The sequence below is a fragment of the Oncorhynchus mykiss genome, chromosome 12 (genome assembly GCF_057628025.1).
Source record: "Oncorhynchus mykiss isolate SJ-2025 chromosome 12, ASM5762802v1, whole genome shotgun sequence".
Lineage (NCBI taxonomy): Eukaryota > Metazoa > Chordata > Actinopteri > Salmoniformes > Salmonidae > Oncorhynchus > Oncorhynchus mykiss.
In genome coordinates, this window is record NC_143033.1 from 17955732 (window position 1) to 17972787 (window position 17056).

Below are 17056 nucleotides of genomic sequence, written 5' to 3' on the forward strand. Positions count from 1 at the left end.
TGTTTTTTTTCTTTCCTGTGCTCTCTGAATGTGTCCGTCTCTCTATTCCCCCCAAGTTGACAGAGACCTCGTCACGGTATGCTCGTAAGATCTCTGGCACCACAGCGCTACAGGAAGCGCTGAAGGAGAAGCAGCAGCACATCGAGCAGCTATTGGCCGAGAGGGACATGGAACGCGGGGAGGTCGCCAAAGCAACCAGCCATGCTGGAGAGGTGCAGCAGGAACTGTCTCTGCTCAGGAAGGTTCAGGAGCAGGTGAGGGGAGAAAACACACATACACTCAGAGAGAGAAAAATACAATACACACCTGGACTATTCGTCTCCCACACAGGCGTTACGTTGTTGACCATAGAAAACCTTACTTACGATACACTGTCCACTTTTCAATGTCTTGACACTGTACTGTGCTATCAAAATGCATTAATTGTGTGTGTGTGTGTGTATGTGTGTGTGTGTGTGTGTGTGTGTGTGTGTGTGTGTGTGTGTGTGTGTGTGTGTGTGTGTGTGTGTGTGTGTGTGTGTGTGTGTGTGTGTGTGTTAGAATGCTATGGAGATGGAAGATAAGCTGGACCAGCTGCGTAAACTGGTGGAGACAGCAGACAGAGACAAGATGGAGCTGCTCAGCCAACTGGAGGAGGAGAAGAGGTGTGTGTCTTGCATGGTAGGGGCTGGAGCCTGGGATGTTGGAGGAGAGGAGAAGAGGTGTGTGTCTTGAATGGTAGGGGCTGGAGCCTGGGATGTTGGAGGAGAGGAGAAGAGGTGTGTGTCTTGCATGGTAGGGGCTGGAGCCTGGGATGTTGGAGGAGAGGAGAAGAGGTGTGTGTCTTGTATGGTAGGGGCTGGAGCCTGGGACGTTGGAGGAGAGGAGAAGAGGTGTGTGTCTTGTATGGTAGGGGCTGGAGTCTGGGATGTTGGAGGAGAGGAGAAGAGGTGTGTGTCTTGCATGGTAGGGGCTGGAGCCTGGGATGTTGGAGGAGAGGAGAAGAGGTGTGTGTCTTGTATGGTAGGGGCTGGAGCCTGGGATGTTGGAGGAGAGGAGAAGAGGTGTGTGTCTTGCATGGTAGGGGCTGGAGCCTGGGATGTTGGAGGAGGAGAAGAGATCTGTGTCTTGTATGGTAGGGGCTGGAGCCTGGGATGTTGGAGGAGAGGAGAAGACATCTGTGTCTTGTATGGTAGGGGCTGGAGCCTGGGATGTTGGAGGAGGAGAAGACATCTGTGTATTGTATGGTAGGGGCTGGAGCCTGGGATGTTGGAGGAGGAGAAGACATCTGTGTCTTGTATGGTAGGGGCTGGAGCCTGGGATGTTGGAGGAGGAGAAGACATCTGTGTCTTGTATGGTAGGGGCTGGAGCCTGGGATGTTGGAGGAGAGGAGAAGAGGTGTGTGTCTTGTATGGTAGGGGCTGGAGCCTGGGATGTTGGAGGAGAGGAGAAGAGGTGTGTGTCTTGTATGGTAGGGGCTGGAGCCTGGGATGTTGGAGGAGAGGAGAAGAGGTGTGTGTCTTGCATGGTAGGGGCTGGAGCCTGGGATGTTGGAGGAGAGGAGAAGAGGTGTGTGTCTTGTATGGTAGGGGCTGGAGCCTGGGATGTTGGAGGAGAGGAGAAGAGGTGTGTGTCTTGCATGGTAGGGGCTGGAGCCTGGGATGTTGGAAGAGAGGAGAAGAGGTGTGTGTCTTGTATGGTAGGGGCTGGAGCCTGGGATGTTGGAGGAGAGGAGAAGAGGTGTGTGTCTTGTATGGTAGGGGCTGGAGCCTGGGATGTTGGAGGAGAGGAGAAGAGATCTGTGTCTTGTATGGTAGGGGCTGGAGCCTGGGATGTTGGAGGAGAGGAGAAGAGGTGTGTGTCTTGCATGGTAGGGGCTGGAGCCTGGGATGTTGGAGGAGAGGCGGATAGGATGACTCTTTCTATCTGTCTGACAGGAAAGTAGAAGACCTGCAGTTCACTGTGGAAGAGGCTTGCATCACTAAAGGTGACCTAGAGGTAAACAAATGATTCAGTACTGTCTACTCTGACACACACACACACACACACAGTCTGATTACATTTTTTAGCTAAGCTAACAGAACCCAGAAAATGTTATTTGACATAGTGAAAACCACATAGAGCTGATGTTGTTACACAGTTGTTACACCTTTCTCATTTCAACCCCTCATGAAACACTGACACATCATTCTGTCTTATCACATGTTTAATTTGGTCTATCTTACACGTCATACCCTCATCTGTACTATGTCACGACTCCATGTTTTGTTCTATAACACACCCTACACTCAGAGAACAAGGCTGGGTTTTAATACAGTATAGGTCACCAGTTGACCACGGCTCTCATCATCTCGGTTGGTTAGCTGAAGCTCTCTCGCTCATCTGATTGGTTACCTGAAGCTCTCTCACTCGTCCAATTGGTTAGCTGAACATCTTTTTAATAGTCTCTCCTCACTATCCCACTTCATACATCTCCTCTGGAAGTTCTGGTTCAGTAGCTCCAGCAGTTTGGGGATATCCATATTTTAACCATTATTCACTACTACCCACTTCAGTGCATATGTTGGCATGGTGATGACTTAATGGTTTTCACAGTACTCTTCTCTTGATTTTGGCTTTTGCTGCTGGACTAATAAAGAAACCAATGCTATTTTCAAGGATTTTGGTTATTAACACATTCATTAAATGATTAATCTGATCATCTATTCCCTTAATCTCTTTCATTTCCCAGGCCTCATCAATTCACTCATTCATGATTACATTTTTTTGTTTCTTTCTTTTATTTGTTCCTCTATCAGTTCTTCCTCCACTCTTTTCTTATTCTTTCTTTGTTTATCTATCCATCGCCTCCCTGAGAGCTCTCTTTTCTCTCCTTGCCACGCCTCTTCTCTTTTCACATTCTTTCAACTCTCCCTCTCGCCTCCGCTCCCTCTCTTCCTCGCTCATGGAGAGGATGATGTCACAAAGCCTTCATCTGTCTCTCTCTCCCTTTGGCGCTTACAGAAGAGCAAGAAGGATAGAACGATGATGTCACTGATTGTAAGACCTTGTCAAGAAAGGGTTTGAGCACTGGGAGCCAAAGTGAACAGAACCGAATCCACAAGAGGGAGCTGTCCTGAAAATAGATCTAAGCAGATCCATAGATACACTAGACACAGTTTGGCAAAGGCAATTCATGAAAAGTTGCAAGACAAATGCTTAGAATGATAAGACTGTTGTCTTCATGTAGCTGTTGGTTCCAACATGGAGGATAGTTAGCAGAACTCTGTACATCTGGGACTCAATAAACCAAAGACCCAAACAGAGGTGGTTAGTGTGCGGCTCAGTACCATAGAGGTTCACTTTAGAGGGTTAAGAGTCCTTTTAAAAGATTTAGGCTGTTTCTCAAATGGCACTATATTCTCTATATGCCTCTATATATGGGTCTGCTCTATATGCCTCTATATATGGGTCTGCTCTATATGCCTCTATATATGGGTCTGCTCTATATGCTTCTATATATGGGTCTGCTCTATATGCCTCTATATATGGGTCTGCTCTATATGCCTCTATAAATGGGTCTGCTCTATATGCCTCTATAAATGGGTCTGCTCTATATGCCTCTATATATGGGTCTGCTCATTGAGGATTTGTCCTAATATAATATTTGGAATATAACATTTGAAATAAAATAGAACCCACTGAAATAAAACCTTTGGCTCTCATATACACTTCCTACTTCCTGGTCTCTACTATGACATCATTGTTTGCTGTCCTATCCTTGTGTATGGCATGGTGCTGGCATGTGACACCGGTGTTGGTGTGTTCTCCTCTTCCTCCTCTTCTTCTCTCTGACTAACAGACGCAGACCAAACTGGAGCATGCCCATATTAAGGAGCTTGAGCAGAGCCTTCTGTTTGAAAAGACCAAAGCTGACAAACTGCAGAGGGATTTAGAGGACACTAGGGTAATGCCATCATAGACATAAGATATACAACATCATTGGGTACTACTTCTGGATATTCCTGGATCTTACATTCTAGACACAGTAGGGTTGGGGTGTATGTTGCGGATCAATGTAGTTCTCGATATAGATGTCCACAGCCATCTGGCAAATAAAAAAGGAATGTTTGCAACTCTGGTATGCTCCCATGGTGATTTAATCAGACCGTTTTGATCCGATTTGGCTTTTCGTCAGGTCATACACCACTGTGAAACACACCTACTGAAAAACCTCTAGAGGCATGTACATCCGGTCAGTTAAATACATATAGTACATTAACATCACAATAAATATTACACATTAGACATATATGGAAAAACATTAATACATTTAGTTTTTTTATCCATGTCAAGTAGAATAGATAAAAAACTGGGAGAAAAATGCGTTAATCATTTTGTATACAATATTATATAGGGAAAATAGGAGAAAGTAGCCGCTTGTGAGCAGAGCACATTTTACCGAAATTGTTTTCTATCTAGTTCTTTTTTAGACCTCTTAAAGACAGAATGTTGAAGAAATGTAATCAAAAGGACTCTTTTCTCAGGAGGAAATACTCAAATTGCCACAGCATTCCACAATGTTTCTTCTGGATGCTCCAAACTCTCTGGAACAAAAAGCTGTTCTCATGCTGCTGCGACTTGTACCTTAGTCTTATCTGCACATTCTTACCCTGAATTGATACTGTTCTTCATATAGGGCAGAAATTATATTGGATTTATTTTAAAATATATTGTTGCCCTATCTCAAAAAAGCTGGATGGGTTAGGGCTGGCTCTCTCTACTCTCTGCCCTCTCATTCCCCCCTCTTATTCTACCCCCCCCCCCCCCCCCCCTTCTCTCTCTCCTCAGGTGGCAACAGTGTCTGAGCAGTCCAGGATCATGGAGCTGGAGAGAGAAGTAGTGGCGCTGCAGTTGAGACTACGCTCCTCCCAGCAGACAGGGGGCGCTGTGTCGCTGTCACCAGAGGCGCTCAGCAACCTTAAGGCACGGGCCCAGTCCCAGGAGAAGAAGGTGGGGGGTCTCATAGTCATGTACAACCCCTTAGCTCCTACCCCTCTACCAGGGATGGACAACTCAAATCCCAACCTGGCCTCAGGGCAATTTGTAGGATTTGGGACATACATTTGTATCCTTCTATTTAGTATGATATGTTGTGTTACGTTACATTATGAACGGAGTATTGGTCGTACAATATCATACGAATTAGATGATGTAATGTATCATATCTTGTCTGGTCGTACAAATCATACAAATTTGATTACGTAATGCATCATACATCTTGGAGTGCATTTGGAAACGTACGGTGCATTCGGAAAGTATTCAGACCCCTTGACTTTTTCCACATTTTGTTACGTTGCAGCCTTATTCGAAAAGGAATCCATTTTTTTTCTCATCAGTCAACCCACAATACCCCACAATGACAAAACTTTAAAAAAAAATTTTTTGCAAATGTATAAACATAAAAATACTGATATCAGATTTTCAATATTCAGACACTTTACTCAGTACTTTGTTGAAGGACCTTTGGCAGCGATTACAGCCTTGAGTCTTCTTGGGTATGACGCTACAAGCTTGGCACACCTGTATTTGGGGAGTTTCTCCCATTCTTCTCTGCAGATCCTCTCAAGCTCTGTCAGGTTGGTGGGGAGTGTCGCTGCACAGCTATTTTCAAGTCTCTCCAGAGATGTTTGATCGGGTTCAGGTCCGGGCTCTGGCTGGGCCACTCAAGACATTCAGAGACTTGTCTGAGGTCCTGAGCGCTCTGGAGCAGGTTTTCATCAAGGATCTCTCAGTACTTTGCTCTGTTCATCTTTCCCTCGATCCTGACTAGTCTCCCAGTCCCTGCCGCTGAAAAACATCCCCACAGCATGATGCTGCCACCACCATGCATCACTGTAGGAATGGTACCAGGTTTCCTCCAGACAGGACACTTGGCATTCAGGCCAAAGAGTTCAATCTTGGTTTCATCAGGTCTGAGAGTCTTTATTTTCCTTTTGGCAACCTCTAAGCAGGCTGTCATGTGTCTTTTATTGAGGATTGGCTTCCGTCTGGCCACTCTACCATAAAGGCCTGATTGATGGAGTGCAGCAGAGATGGTTCTCCTTCTGGAAGTTTCTCCCATCTCCACAGAGCAACTCGAGCTCTCTGTGTGACTAGCGGGTTCTTGGTCACCTCCCTGACCAAGGCCATTCTCCCCCGATTGCTCAGTTTGGCTGGGCAGCCAGCTGTAGGAAGGGTCTAGTTGGTTCTCAACTTCTTCCATGTAAGAATGATGGAGGCCACTGTGTTCTTGGGGACCTTCAATTCTGCAGAAATGTTTTGTTACCCTTCTCCAGATCTGTGCCTTGACACAATCCTCCCCCGGAGCTCTTCAGACAATTCCTTCAACCTCGTGGTTTGGTTTTGCACTGTCAACTGTGGGACCTTATATTGACAGGTGTGTGCCTTTCCAAATCATTTTCAGTCAATTTAATTTACCACAGGTGGACTCAAGTCTAGTTGTAGAAACATGATCAATGGAAACAGGATGCACCAAAGCTCAATTTCGAGTCTCATATCTCAGGGTCTGGATACTTACATAAATAAGGTATTTCAGTTTTTTATTTTTCATATATTTGCAAAGGGGTATTGTCTGTAGATTGATGAGGATTTTTTTTATTTAATACATTTTAGAATAAGGCTGTAATGTAACAAAATGGGTCTGAATACTTCCGAATGCACTGTATAGTATTATACGTCTTGCTCTGGGACCACTTTCCTCCCACCCATCCTCCCCGACCAATCTTTTGTTTCTGTCATAAGTAACCAGACCATTATTCCATTTGTAACTTAAGGTAACATTCATACTAAATGGAGGTACACAAATATATACTGAACAAAAATATAAGGTCAACATGTAAAGTGTTGGTCCCATGTTTCATGAGCTGAAAGAAACGCAGACCACGTGTAACCATGACAGCCCAGGACCGCCACATCCTGCTTCTTCACCTGAGGGATCGTCTGAGACCAGCCACCCAGACAGCTGATGAAACAGAGGAGTGTTTCTGTCTGTAAAAAAGCCCTTTTATGGGGAAAAACTCATTCTGATTGGCTGCGCCCCTATGCCCTCTCAGGCCCACCCTTGGCTGCACCCCTGCCCAGTCATGTGAAATCCATAGATTAGGGCCTAATGAATTGATTTCAATTGATTGATTTCCTTATATGAACTGTAATTCAGTAAAAGCATTGAAATTGTTGCATGTTGCATTTTTGTTGGGTATATGTTCCAAAGCCGATGTCTGTTTAATATGGGCAGGCTGCCAGTTCCGGCCTGCTGTGTGCGCACAGCTTTTGTTCCACCCTGTGTGTGTAGGCTTTCGTTCCAGCCCAGTCATTCCCATGGTCTTTGCATTTACAATCATCAGTTTTTTCTGGTTTGCCTCCCTTTGGACATTACTATGTCTCCTGTCTGTCTTCCCCTCCAGATCAGTGAACTGAATGTGAATCTGGACAGCAGGCAGAAACAGCTATGCTCTGTAGAAGAGGACAAGAGCTCCCTGGAACAGCAGCTAACCAGCCTGGTGAGACGCCCACACACACGTGTACACCCACACACACGTGTACACACACACATATGTACCCACACACATGTGTACACACACACACACACACACACGTGTACGCACACGCATGTGTACACATACGCACGTGTACACACACACACACATGTACACACACGGTGTATATGATGATAAAAGTTGTTATCCTTCCCTGTATAGCTCATGGAGAAAGAATGTTATTGCTCTCTAGTCAATCAATCAATCAAATATATTTATAGAGCCCTTTTTACAACGCACAGCCCCCACACCACCAAAGAGATATCAACAGACAACTAACTTACTACCCTGAGACAATGTAGAGTATAGCCCACATGGCTCTCCCCAACCGCACAAGCCTGACGGGGCGCAAAACCGGACAGGATGATCACGTCAGGGACTCAACCCACTGAAGTCGAGTATAGCGAAAAAATCCTGGCATGACCTGATGCATCCCTCCTAGGGACAACATGGGAGAGCGCGGGCAGCCAGTGACTCAGCCCCCATAATAGGGTCAGCGGCAGAGAATCCCAGTGGAGAGAGAGGGGTGCCGGCCAGGCAGAGACAGCAAGGGTAGTTCGTCACTCCAGTGCCTTGCCGTTCACCTTTGCACCCCTCGGCCGGACTACACTCAATCATAGGACCTACTGAAGAGTGACGTTTGTTGTTGTGTTCTTTGTTTGTTTGCCATTTCAGAGACAGAAACTGGACGTAGCAGAGGAAAAGAACAAGAGGACGGAACGAACCATGCAAGGTAAGCAAAGCGGCCCTAAGAGAGGCACTGGTAAAGATTCATCATGAAGAGTCTCTCCGACTTTTGTTGCAGAGCTGGAGAAGAGAGGAGAGCAGATGGAAAAAGAGAGGGAGGCACAGAGAGAAGAGAACCAACGCAAAGAGAAAGAGCTTCAGGATAGACTGACGCAGGTGTGTGTGTGTGTGTCTGTGCATCTACGTGCGTGCGTGCCTGTGTGTGTGTGTCTGTGCGTGTGTCTGCACGCGTGCGTGTGTTGGCGAGTGTGTGTTGTATGAAAACAATTGTCTTTCTTTCGGTTGTGTGTGTTCCTGTATGTGTGCAGGTGGAAATGTGTATATGTAATGTTTGTAGCATGATGTATGCTTGAAAACAGCAGCTGTGACGCACAAGGTCACATGATATTCATCCAGACCCACCGAAGCTGAGCTAGATCTCTGAGGCTGAAGCTAGATCTCTGAGGCTGAAGCTAGATCTCTGAGGCTGAAGCTAGATCTCTGAGGCTGAAGCTAGATCTCTGAGGCTGAAGCTAGATCTCTGAGGCTGAAGCTAGATCTTTGAGGCTGAAGCTATGGCTGCAGGCTAGCTTAACAATGTCAAAATAAATACATGACTAACACAAACACATACACACAGGCACACACACACACATGCACACACAGGCACACACACACACACACACACACACAGGCACACACACAGGCGCACACACACACACAGGCACACACACACACACACACACACACGTGACTAACCTTTTCCATGTCTCTTTAATATGCAGGCAGGCGTCTACTTTATGTAATGTTTATATAACTAAATGACTAGTTAATGTTCCACCATAGTTCATTATTATTATTATTTCAAATTAAGTTTTAACAATGAACTTTCAATGAACCTTTAAGAGGCTGTTCTTGTGGATTTAGACATCTTGTAGAAGTAGAATGATTCTTTGGTTTTATACCTTTAGAGTAAGCATTATGTATTATTAATGGGACTTATACCAATGGTCGGTTTGTAGTAAAGATTGATAGTTTTAAACAAAAGTTAGTTATAGATCAAAATAAATGATATCATGTTTACTAAACATGTCCCCTCCCCCAGGCTGCTGAGTCATCAAAGAGGACCGCCCACTCACTGGAGCAGCTGATCATTGAGAAGACAGCGCTAGAGGCTCAGGTGAGGATGGGGGTAGCTGCAATGAAAAGTCAGTTTGTCATATCTCTGATGTAAAGTAGGCTTTAATGCGTTCATATGTGTGCTTATGTGAACTTCATATGTGTTGTGTGTGTGCGCATATTTGTGGGTGTCCTGAGGACCTATTGTTTTATATCCACTTGAGTATTACACACAGTGTTGTATGACTGTCTGGTCACCACATAGTCATGCATAAAATACTCCTAGGCATCAATCTATCAATTCAATTCAAGGGGCTTTATTGGCATGGGAAACATATGTTAACATTGCCAAAGCAAGTGAGGTAGATAATATACAAAGTGAAATAAACAATAAAAATGAACAGTAAACATTACACTCACAGAAGTTCCAAAAGAATAAAGACATTACAAATGTCATATTATGTATATATACAGTGTTGTAACGATGTACAAATTATTAAAGTACCAAAGGGAAAATAAATAAGCATAAATATGGGTTGTATTTACAATGGTGATTGTTCTTCACTGGTTGACCTTTTCTTGTGGCAACAGGTCACAAATATTGCTGCTGTGATGGCACACTGTGGTATTTCACCCAATAGATATGGGAGTTTATCAAAATCTGTTTTTTTCCGAATTCTTTGTGTGTCTGTGTAATCTGAGGGAAATATGTTTCTCTAATATGGTCATACATTTGGCAGGAGGTTAGGAAGTGCAGCTCAGTTTCCACCTCATTTTGTGGGCAGTGTGCACATAGCGTGTCTTCTCTTGAGAGCCATGTCTGCCTACGGCGGCCTTTCTCAATAGCAAGGCTATGCTCGCTGAGTCTGTACAAAGATTTCCTTAAGTTTGGGTCAGTCACAGTGGTCAGGTATTCTGCCACTGTGTACTCTCCGTTTAGGGCCAAATAGCATTCTAGTTTGCTCAGTTTTTTTGTTAATTCTTTCCAATGTGTCAAGTAATTATCTTTTTGTTTTCTCATGATTTGGTTGGGTCTAATTGTGTTGCTGTCCTGGGGCTCTGTGGGGTGTGTTTGTGTTTGTGAACAGAGACCCAGGACCAGCTTGCTTAGGGGACTCTTCTCCAGGTTCATCTCTCTGTAGTTGATGGCTTTGTTATGAAAGGTTTGGGAATCGTTTCCTTTTAGGTGGTTGTAGAATTTAACGGCTCTTTTCTGGATTTTGATAATTAGCGGGTATTGGCCAAATTCTGCTCTATTTGGTGTTCTACATTGTACACAGAGGATATGTTTGCAGAATTCTGCATGCAGAGTCTCAATTTGGTGTTTGTCCCATTTTGTGAATTCTTGGTTGGGAAGCGGACCCCAGACCTCACAACCATAAAGGGCAATGGGTTCCATAACTGATTCAAGTGTTTTTAGCCAGATCCTAATTGGTATGTTGAATTTTATGTTCCTTTTGATTGCATAGAATGCCCTTCTTGCCTTGTCTCTCAGATCATTCGCAGCTTTGTGGAAGTTACCTGTGGCGCTGATGTTTAGGCCAAGGAATGTATAGTTTTTTGTGTGCTCTGGTGTCTAGATAGAATTTGTATTTGTAGTCCTGGCGACTGGACCTTTTTTGGAACACCATTATTTTGGTCTTACTGAGATTTACTGTCAGGGCCCAGGTCTGGCAGAATATCTAGGTACTGCTGTAGGCCCTCCTTGGTTGGTGACAGAAGCACCAGATCATCAGCAAACAGTATCTATCGATCTATCGACCTATCGACCGACCGACCAGCTCTCACAGACCTGTAACTTCTTCTTTAAGAGGCTCCTCTGTCCTCCACTCGTTACCTGTATTAATGGCACCTGTTTTAACTTGTTATCAGTATAAAAGACACCTGTCCACAACCTCAAACAGTCACACGCCAAACTCCACTATGGCCAAGACCAAAGAGCTGTCAAAGGACACCAGAAACAAAATTGTAGACCTGCACCATGCTGGGAAGACTGAATCTGCAATAGGTAAGCAGCTTGGTTTGAAGAAATCAACTGTGGGAGCAATTATTAGGACATGGAAGACATACAAGACCACTGATAATCTCCCTTGATCTGGGGCTCCACGCAAGATCTCCCCCCGTGGGGTCAAAATGATCACAAGAACGGTGAGCAAAAATCCCAGAACCACACGGGGGGACCTAGTGAATGACCTGCAGAGAGCTGGGACCAAAGTAACAAAGCCTACCATCAGTAACACACTACGCCGCCAGGGACTCAAATCCTGCAGTGCCAGACGTGTCCCCCTGCTTAAGCCAGTACATGTCCAGGTCCGTCTGAAGTTTGCTAGAGAGCATTTGGATGATCCAGAAGAAGATCGGGAGAATGTCATATGGTCAGATGAAACCAAAATATAACTTTTTGGTAAAAAACTAAACTCGTTGTGTTTGGAGGACAAAGAATGCTGAGTTGCATCCAAAGAACACCATACCTACTGTGAAGCATGGGGGTGGAAACATCATGCTTTGGGGCTGTTTTTCTGCAAGGGACCAGGACGACTGATCCGTGTAAAGGAAAGAATGAATGGGGCCATGTATCGTGAGATTTTGAGTGAAAACCTCCTTCCATCAGCAAGGGCATTGAAGATGAAACGTGGCTGGGTCTTTCAGCGTGACAATGATCCCAAACACACCGCCCGGGCAATGAAGGAGTGGCTTCGTAAGAAGCATTTCAAGGTCCTGGAGTGGCCTAGCCAGTCTCCAGATCTCAACCCCATTGAAAATCTTTGGAGGGAGTTGAAAGTCCATGTTGCCCAGCAACAGCCCCAAAACATCGCTGCTCTAGAGGAGATTTGCATTAAGGAATGGGCCAAAATACCAGCAACAGTGTGTGAAAACCTTGTGAAGACTTACAGAAAACGTTTGACCTCTGTCATTGCCAACAAAGGGTGTATAGCTCAGTATTGAGATAAACTTTTGTTATTGACCAAATACTTTTTCATACTTATTTTCCACCATAATTTGCAAATAAATTCATTAAAAATCCTACAATGTGATTTTCTGATTTTTTTTTCTCATTTTGTCTGTCATAGTTGAAGTGTACCTATGATGAAAATTACAGACCTCTCTCATCTTTTTAAGTGGGAGAACTTGCACAATTGGTGGCTGACTAAATATTTTTTTGCCCCACTGTATATATCTCTCATCTCTCTCTCTCGCTCTCTCTCTCTCGCTCTGTCTCCCCCCCCCCTATTGCCCCCTTCTAAATATCTTATTACCCCTCTCCTCAACTCTCACTTCATCCATCCACTCTTTCTCTCTTTCTCTCTGTCAATGCATCTTGTTCTGCCCCTGAACAAGGCAGTTAACACACTGTTCCTAGGCTGTCATTGTAAATAAGAATTTGTTCTTAACTGACTTGCCTAGTTAAATACAAATAAAATCTCCTCTCTCTGGACATTGTGACCCAGCCATGCTAGCTGTGTCTGTGTGCTCCAGATGGTTAGTCTGATGACCGCAGGGAAACAGATTAGAGGGCAATACACACACTCGTAATCTGGGGAGTGAATTGCTTTGTGAGTGACTGTGGGTGTAGTTTCCAGTTAGATCTGAACTGAGCCATTCCTTCTGTTCTACTGTCCTAATCTAGTTATGAATTATTAGTACCTCTCCCTAATTTCTCTCACTCAGTCTTAGGCAGGGGGCATACCGCCTTGCAAGGCGGGCTATCTACAGATGTAGGATCTTAATTTGATCCGGTTTGTTACGTCGTCCGGGTTAGGGGAGGGTTTGGCCGGCAGGGATGTCCTTGTCCCATCGCGCACTAGCGACTCCTGTGGCTGGGCCAGGCGCAGTGCTTGCTGACACGGTCGCCAGGTGTACGGTATTTCGCCTCCTCCGACCTTTGCCTCCCGAGTCCGTACAGGAGTTGCAGCGATGAGACAAGACTGTAACTACTGATTGGATACCACGAAATTGGGGTGAAAAAGGCGTAAAAAAATGTATTTTAAAAGATTCTACATCTGTAGGGGTATCATTAGTGAGTCGATGTGCGGGGTAAAAGAGGTAAATACTGGGCATTCTGAAAGTATTCAGACCCCTTCACTTTTTACACATTTTGTGACGTTACAGCCTTATTCTAACATGGATTACATTTTTTTTTTTCTCGTCATCAATCTACAACACAAGACCCCAAAGTTTTCAGACTCTTTACTCAGTACTTTGTTGAAGCACCTTTTGGCAGCGATTACAGCCTCGAGTCTTCTTGGGTATGACGCTACAAGGTTAGCACACCTGTATTTGGCGAACTTCCACATTTTGTTGTATTACAGCCTGAATTCAAAATGTATCAAATAGATATTTGTTCTCACCCATCTACACACCATATCCTATAAATGACAAAGTGAAAACATGTTTTTGGAATTTTTTGGCAAATTTACTGAAAATGAAATACAGAAATCTCTCATCACACCCCTGAGTCAATACTTTGTAGAAGCACCTTTGGCAGTGAGTACAGCTGTGAGTCTTTCTGTGTAAGTCTCTAAGAGCTTTCCATACCTGTGCAACATTTGCCCATTATTCTTTTCAAAATTCTTCAAGCTCTGCCAAATTGGTTGTTGATCAATGCTAGACAACCATTTTCAGGTCCTGCCATAGATTTTGAATTAGATTTAAGTCAAAACTGTCACTCGGCCACTCAGGAACATTCACTGTCTTCTTGGTAACAACTCCAGTGTAGATTTGGCCTTGTGTTGTAGGTTATTGTCCTGCTGAAAGGTGATTTCTTCTCCCAGTGTCTGTTGGAAGGCAGACTGAACAAGGTTTTCCTCTAGGATTTTGCCTGTGCTTCGCTCCATTCACTCCATTCAATTTTTATATCCTGAAAAACTCCCCAGTCCTTCACGATTACAAGCATAACCATTACATGATCCAGACACCACTATACTTGAAAATATGGAGAGTGGTACTCAGTAATGTGTTGTATTGGATTTGCCCCAAACATAATACTCTCAATCAGGACAAAAAGTTAATTGCTTTGCCACATTTTTCTATTCTGTACAGGCTTCCTTCTTTTCACTCTGTCAGTTAGGTTAGTATTGTGGAGTAAATATAATGTTGATCCATCCTCAGTTTTCTCCTATCACAGCCATTAAACTCTGTAACTGTTTTAAACTCACCATTGGCCTAATGGTGAAATCCCTGAGCGGTTTCCTTCTTCTCCGGCAACTGAGTTAGGAAGGTCGCCTGTGTATTTGTAGTGACTGGGTGTATTGATACATCTCCAAAGTGTAATTAGTAATTTCACCATGCTCAAAGGGATACTCAATGTCTGTTGTATTTGTTTTACCCATCTACCAGTAGTGGCCTTCTTTACGAGGCATTGGAAAACGTCCCTAGTCTTTGTGTTTTTTTCTGTGTTTGAAATTCACTGCTCGACTGAGGGACCTTACAGATAATTGTATGTGTGGGGTACAGAGATGAATGAGGTAGTCATTCAAATATCATGTTAAACACTATTATTGCACACTTATTATGTGACTTGTTAAGCACATTTTACTCCTGAACGTAGGCTTGCCATATCACTTAAGCTATTCATTTGTAATTATTTTTCTTCAAAAAACATAATTCCACTTTGACATTAGGGGGGTATTGTGTGTAGGTCAGTGACAAAAAATATATATTTTTTATAAATTTTACATTCAGGATGCAAACAAACAACATGTGGAAAAAGTCGAGGGGTGTGAATACTTTTTAATGCACTGTATAGGTAGGGATAAAGTGACAAGGCAACAGGATAGATAATAAACAGTAGCAGCAGCATATCTGATGAGTCAAGAGTTAGAGCAGAAAGGGTCAGTGTACGACTTGGGTGGCTGGAGTTTTTGACCATTTTTAAGGCCTTCCTCTGACACTGCCTTGTATAGAGGTCCTGGATGGCAGGGAGCTCGGACTCAGTGATGTACTGGGCCGTACCCACTACCATATGTAGCGTCTTGCGGTCGGATGCCAAGCAGTTGCCATACCAAGGGGTGATGCAGCCAGTTAGGATGCTCTCAATGGTGTAATCATTCAGCTCTGCTGCGAAATACATGACTGGCTTAGCCGCAAAATATAAGGAATAGGAATACTGAAAGGAGTCTGAAAGAGTAGTTAAAGAGGTCCATCTTGAAGAGGGATCTGATGTGGTGCTGATGAGATTAGAAAAATCCCTTTAAATAGAGAGGCTGTTGGAGAGCAGTGGTTTTATTTTAGTGAAGGGTGCTTAGCCACACACACACACACACACACACTCTCTTTTTTGTTCTCTCTCTTTCACTCTCTCAAACTCTCACTCACTCTTATTCTAACACGTTATTTTAAGTGCTGCGATGCTCTTACTGCCCTCGCTCTCCTCTTCACCCGCAGGCTGTGATGTAATCGTGCATATGTCAGTGTGAGCCCCGGCAGCTGTGTGTGTGCCCCATGCATGGATAAGCAGAACATTACATTGCTTGTACACACACTCATGTGTAGACTACTGTATATCGTCACTGTCTGATGAAAACCTTGTAACTCCATTTTTGCCAATTTGTCTTTTATTTTTTTACATTTATTGAAAGCGGTAACTCCCCTCAATGTACTCTGAACATTTCATGACTCTGTGACCAAGAAAATGTGTTCAAAATAGATTCTAAAGTTTTATAATTGTACGTTTGTTAATGGGAAAATGTGATTGAACCTTTCCGGGATCGTTCGGGACGCTAGTGTCCCACTTCGCCAACAGCCAGTGAAATTGTAGGGCGCCAAATTCAAAACAACAGAAATCTCATAATTAAAATTCCTCAACCATACAAGTATTTTACACCATTTTAAAGATACACTTCTGGTTAATCCAACCACAGTGTCCGATTTCAAAAAGGCTTTTCGGCGAAAGCAGAACATATCATTCATTATGTTAGGTCAGCAACTAGTCACAGAAAGCATTCAGCCATTTTCCAACCAAAGAGAGGTGTCACAAAAAGCACAAATATAGATAAAATTCATCTTCAAAATAATCTTCATCAGATGACACTCCCAGGACTCAATGTTACACAATACATGTATGTTTTGTTCGATCAAGATCCTATTTATATCCAAAAACCTCAGTTTACATTGGCGCCATGTTCAGAAATGCCTCCAAAACATCCGGAGAAATTGCAGAGCCACATCAAATAACAGAAATACTCATCATAAACTTTGATGAAAGATACATGTTTTACATAGAATTAAAGATAAACTTGTTCTCAATGCAACCGCTGTGTCAGATTTCAAAAAAGCTTTACGGCAAAAGCACAATATTCAATAATCTGAGAATAGCGGTCAGCCATATATGCAAGCCATACAGTTACCCGCTGATCTTACCTTTGCTGATCTTCGTCGGAATGCACTCCCAGGACTCCCACTTCCACAAGAAATGTTTGTTTTGTTCGTTTACGTCCATATTTATTTATTTATGTCCAAATACCTCCCTTTTGTTCGCGCGTTTAGTTCACTATTCCAAAGGCACAATGCGCGAGTGCAAAATCCAGACGAAAAGTCAAAATAGTTCCATTACAGTTTGTAGAAACATGTCAAACGATGTTTTGTCGTGGTCATTTCCTGTATTACTAAGTGAAAGGAGAGTATACAAACCACACACAAGTCAGAGTTATATTTTA

General features: G+C 43.7%; 1 protein-coding gene across 4 annotated transcripts in view; it reads left to right on the forward strand.

Moving 5' to 3' along the window:
• Nucleotides 1-17056, forward strand: part of clip1b (CAP-Gly domain-containing linker protein 1) — a 63964-nt gene that overhangs the window by 17354 nt on the left and 29554 nt on the right. For 2 of the 4 annotated variants that reach the window (XM_036937067.2, XM_036937066.2), the window contains exons 6-14: nucleotides 57-254; nucleotides 541-644; nucleotides 1917-1977; nucleotides 3821-3925; nucleotides 4810-4971; nucleotides 7425-7520; nucleotides 8232-8289; nucleotides 8362-8459; nucleotides 9388-9462. In XM_036937067.2, coding sequence (XP_036792962.2) covers nucleotides 57-254; nucleotides 541-644; nucleotides 1917-1977; nucleotides 3821-3925; nucleotides 4810-4971; nucleotides 7425-7520; nucleotides 8232-8289; nucleotides 8362-8459; nucleotides 9388-9462 — 957 coding nt within the window. The remainder of the gene's footprint in view (nucleotides 1-56; nucleotides 255-540; nucleotides 645-1916; nucleotides 1978-3820; nucleotides 3926-4809; nucleotides 4972-7424; nucleotides 7521-8231; nucleotides 8290-8361; nucleotides 8460-9387; nucleotides 9463-17056) is intronic. The other 2 variants (XM_090191876.1, XM_036937068.2) reach the window with 1 other exon arrangement.